The sequence below is a fragment of the Pinus tabuliformis genome, chromosome Q (genome assembly GCF_031772625.1).
Source record: "Pinus tabuliformis cultivar Carrire ecotype Pingquan chromosome Q, CPIR1, whole genome shotgun sequence".
Lineage (NCBI taxonomy): Eukaryota > Viridiplantae > Streptophyta > Pinopsida > Pinales > Pinaceae > Pinus > Pinus tabuliformis.
Window position 1 is genome coordinate 27,987,386 of NC_142296.1, and position 4,252 is coordinate 27,991,637.

At 37.5% G+C, this 4,252-nt stretch overlaps 1 protein-coding gene across 1 annotated transcript; it reads left to right on the plus strand.

Annotated features, from left to right (window-relative positions):
- The first annotated feature begins 1,379 nt into the window (after nucleotides 1-1,379).
- On the plus strand, nucleotides 1,380-3,188 carry LOC149218110 (transcription factor SCREAM2-like). Its single transcript, XM_089382343.1, has 4 exons — nucleotides 1,380-1,657; nucleotides 1,753-1,953; nucleotides 2,391-2,564; nucleotides 2,666-3,188. Exons 1-4 carry the CDS (start codon nucleotides 1,517-1,519, stop codon nucleotides 2,798-2,800), a joined length of 651 nt encoding a protein of 216 aa, XP_089238469.1. The 5' UTR covers nucleotides 1,380-1,516; the 3' UTR covers nucleotides 2,801-3,188.
- The last annotated feature ends 1,064 nt before the right edge of the window (nucleotides 3,189-4,252 follow it).

A 4,252-nucleotide genomic window follows, 5' to 3' on the forward strand; every position in this document is an offset into this window, starting at 1 on the left:
GCTTTGTTAAGATACTTTTTGATGTGAAGTCTCCCCACCCAAATCCCTGTAATATATTGTACATAATGAAGATATAATCATTATTCAAAATGACACCGACAAAATCAAAAAACTTATATTTACTCTATTGGATCTCCTTGTTAAGAAATTCTTTGATGTGAAGTCTCCCCACCCAAATCCCTGTAATATATTGTACATAATGAAAATATAATCATTATTCAAAATGACACCGACAAAATCAAAAAACTTATATATATTTTATTGGATCTCCACAAAGCTACATAAAAAATTAGCATGTATTTGTTCCACCCACAAATCAAGAAACTTACATATTATTAGTGAAAGGAAAATCAAAATCACTATAATACTTAGATATTATTATTAAAGATCGTATAAAATTTAATCGAATCCAGTGTGACCGTGAAATCTTCACGTGAATTTGATATAAATATTCACATTTTATATGATATTCATATTATAGGTCAGAGTACCTCACATTGGGTTGGCTATAAAATTTCATCGAATCCAGTGTGACCATGAAATCTTCACGTGAATTTGATATAAATATTCACATTATATGTCAGAGTACTTCACATTAGGTTGCATAGAAGTCAAATATATTATACTGGGAAATTGGATTTTGTGGTTTAAGCCATCCAGTTTGAAATTTTATTGATGTGTTCTTGAAAACCCTGTTTGGGCATTTTATTTTATTTTTTCCCACTTCCTGCAACGTGTGGAAATACTGGGGTAGCCGGAAGACCATCTTTCCACTTACTAGGACGAGTGTAGATATTGGCGCGGCCCAATTTTTTGGGGGATGCAAACTGTTATCAGAAAGGGAAGAAAATCCTATTATATAAAAAAATTGGTTTAAAAGGGACGAGGATGTGACTAGTCAGTGTGGGGGGAGTCTGGGAGCTGTGAGTTATGATCGTACCTGCCTGTTAAGGGGGCTGGATGGCAATTACCTACAAAATTCTCATGCCCAGTGCCCACCCACGTTTTGTTTTCAACGATGGATACGAGGATCGATTCTGCGAAAGCTTCCTTCCACTTGATGATATTACTGGTGAAAGCCAGCCTTTCATTCACTGTCGCATTAATGTCAGGGTGAGCACTAAATAAATATGGTACCTCCTGGAGCTGTAAAGTGTGCGGGCTTTCATTTTCGATAATACTTGCGTAATCGAGTTGGTTTGACAACAGAGGTGTTTCTGGTAGGGGACCATCCCTCACTTCTATGTCCGTATCTCCTTGTGCTTCTTGTCGCAATAATCACCCTCCTTTTGCTTAAATGCACTCATAAATCTCTGCCCAAGGTACCTGGAATAAGCTAACGCGCTAGCTGTCCAATTAATAATATTAATTCAAATGTTACGAGCTCATACCACAATTAGAAGTTTCCAGCATCGCGTTTTGGGAGAGATGAATCTATTGTATTCATCTCCCTGACGGCACTGTAATTTGGGCGAGAAATCGATTAAAATATATACATTTCCTTTTGTGTGTTACCATGGAGTCCACAGATGAGCCCTCGCTTCTTCGCTATAAAAAACCCAAGCTCTCCAAGAACGTTGTCTCCGAGCGCCGCCGAAGGCAAAAGATGAACAAGCTGCTATACACGCTGCGGGCTCTGGTGCCCAATATTTCCAAGGCAGGTATTTATAAGCAAGACATAAATGATTAGATTAGCATTTTCAGTTTGGTTCTGGCGGCTGGCTTCATTTGTTAGGCTTTGTGGTGAATTAGATGGACAAGGCATCCATTTTAGGCGACGCCATCGATTATGTGAACGAGCTCAAACAACAAGTGGAGAGAGCTGAATGCGACGTTCAATCCACCAACGTCTCATCTCAATCGGCCGAGCCCCGTGTTGAGGAAACTGATTCTTTGGCCCTGAGATTAGACGCTGCCAATAGATATGGCTCCAATCGCAAGTATCATGTCGAGGTGCGCGTTGTTTTTGATTGATTATAGATGAATGATATTCTTGGAAAATAATTGTGTGTGTAAAGATAATATAATCTGTAAGATGAATTTTTGAAAAATTGTTAAAAGATACATTATTATTATTATTATTTTTTCCAAAAATTCATTTTACAATATCGTATCGAATACGATATTAAGATTAATGATAGAATCTTTTTGCCCTTAAGTTTTGGCCTAATCTATTAATGGCCTAGTCTGGAAAAACTAAGGAGAGAACCAAAAAAAATCAGGGTGCAAACCACCCTTATAGATCTAGGTATAGGGTTTAAGATTGCATCTATACCTCTGCACACACAATTACACTGTGTTAGATGAATCACTGAAGCCCACGGGCCTGTAGAGTACCGGATCACAAAAATGTGAATAAAATAGTTGTAGCTGTGGTTTCAACTTTCAAGGTGGAGGCCCGCGTAGTGGGAGAAAGCATTGCAGAGCTCCGGATCCGGTGCAAGAAGGAAAGCGGAATTCTCTTCCATCTTACTATGGCGTTAGAATCTCTTCCGTTCCGCCTCAAAAACTTTAGCTTCACCGCTTTGGATGAATATCTTCTTCTTCTCAACGTTGTGCTGCAGGTATGCAACCCCATTCTAATTTACTTTTGCTCTCCCTCCCAGTCCTTAGGGTTTCTTCCTTACGGTTTGATTATTTGGTTTTATTTCTCATTGTTTCTAAGGCCGAGGCTGAGTGTTTTCCTGCGACGGACGACTGCGGAGTGAGACGGACAATTGAAGATAGCTTTGGCAAGCAGGGCCTCATTCTCACTTCTGTAAATTCAAACGGGCACCAGTGGCAGGAAATTAAACCCTAGCAGCGGATTCTTGGTAATTCACTTGTAAAAGGTGACACTCTTAATGTTATGAAGACGTGGTTCAATAGTTTGGTCTCAACATGTCTAGTGGTTCAATCCTAAACAGCACCATATATGCTTAAGAGCGGTTCCAGACACGATTTTTTCAGTTAACAAAAAAACACTGTTAATATAGGTTAATGTGTCATTATCATACTTAAAGTTTAGAGCATATAGCTCTGTTAATGTGTCATTATCATACTTAAAATTTAGAGCATATAGCTCTTAGCATATCAGTTAAAAGTGGTGCTATGGTTTCCTGGTGATGTCTGAGACTGAATAACGAGTATTCTACACAATTTCTCATTTCATTTAGTATATTTATTGTTGTAAAAACCGTCTGGAGGCCTTCGTATTTCCTGTATTTGAATTCACTATTTTCACTGAAATCACATCCAGTAATGTAGAAAATTTAAATGGCATTGAAACTTTTGGAAACATTTATGATTTAAGCCTCAGATTTGACATTCGATTTAAACAGCGGTGAAACTTTCGGAAACATTAAAGCGTTGCAATGTACAACGTTGATGTTGGTACGTTTCCTTACCAGGACTGAGATCCATCAAAGAAGCCTCTGTCATTATATATTTCTTTATGATGTTAAATAACTAAATATTTATATTAAGAAGAGTTTTTCCTGTATAAATTACATGAGGGAAAATTCTGTGGTTTGTGGTGGATCATCATTGCCATGGTTTTTCATCAAGAACAGATGAAGTATGTAATATCTTTACATACTATTATTATTTGGTGTGGTTTGTGGTGGATCATCATAGCCATGGTTTTTCATCAAGAACAGATGAAGTTTGGTGTTGGAATCTATTTGTAAAGAGTCTCACCAGTGTTGATGTTTGAATTAAAAATAATTACGGAATGACTTGTAACTAAGCAGTGTTGATGTCTGAATTAAAAATAGTTACTGAATGACTTGTAACTACTATGGTTAGTTCCAATAAAATGATTGAAGCAGTGTTGATGTCTGAATTAAAAATAGTTACTGAATGACTTGTAACTACTATGGTTAGTTCCAATAAAATGATTGAAGCAATGCGAGCCAGATTAAATGGTTTTATTTCCTTAAAATAGATGGGGAAAAATAATTTAAGAAAAATATAGTCAGAACACTCCATGTTTGGTATTTGGTACTGGGGAGAATCAACTCATTTTATAAGCGCAACAGAAAGGCTCGAATTCCATAATGCCACCGTTAATATTAGCCCTTTTTCCTTGAAGGTCACCGCATGATGCTCTATACTCGTGTAGTTTTCATTGCCAAATGCCTGCACAAACCAAAGACAAGGGGGCAATACCTGCACAAACAAAAGAGGGGGGAATTACAACTCTAAGCGTAGTAGGTTGGCCACAAAATACCTTTCGCTGGCCTTAGTGGGTAAAGAAAGAGTTTCCAATTCT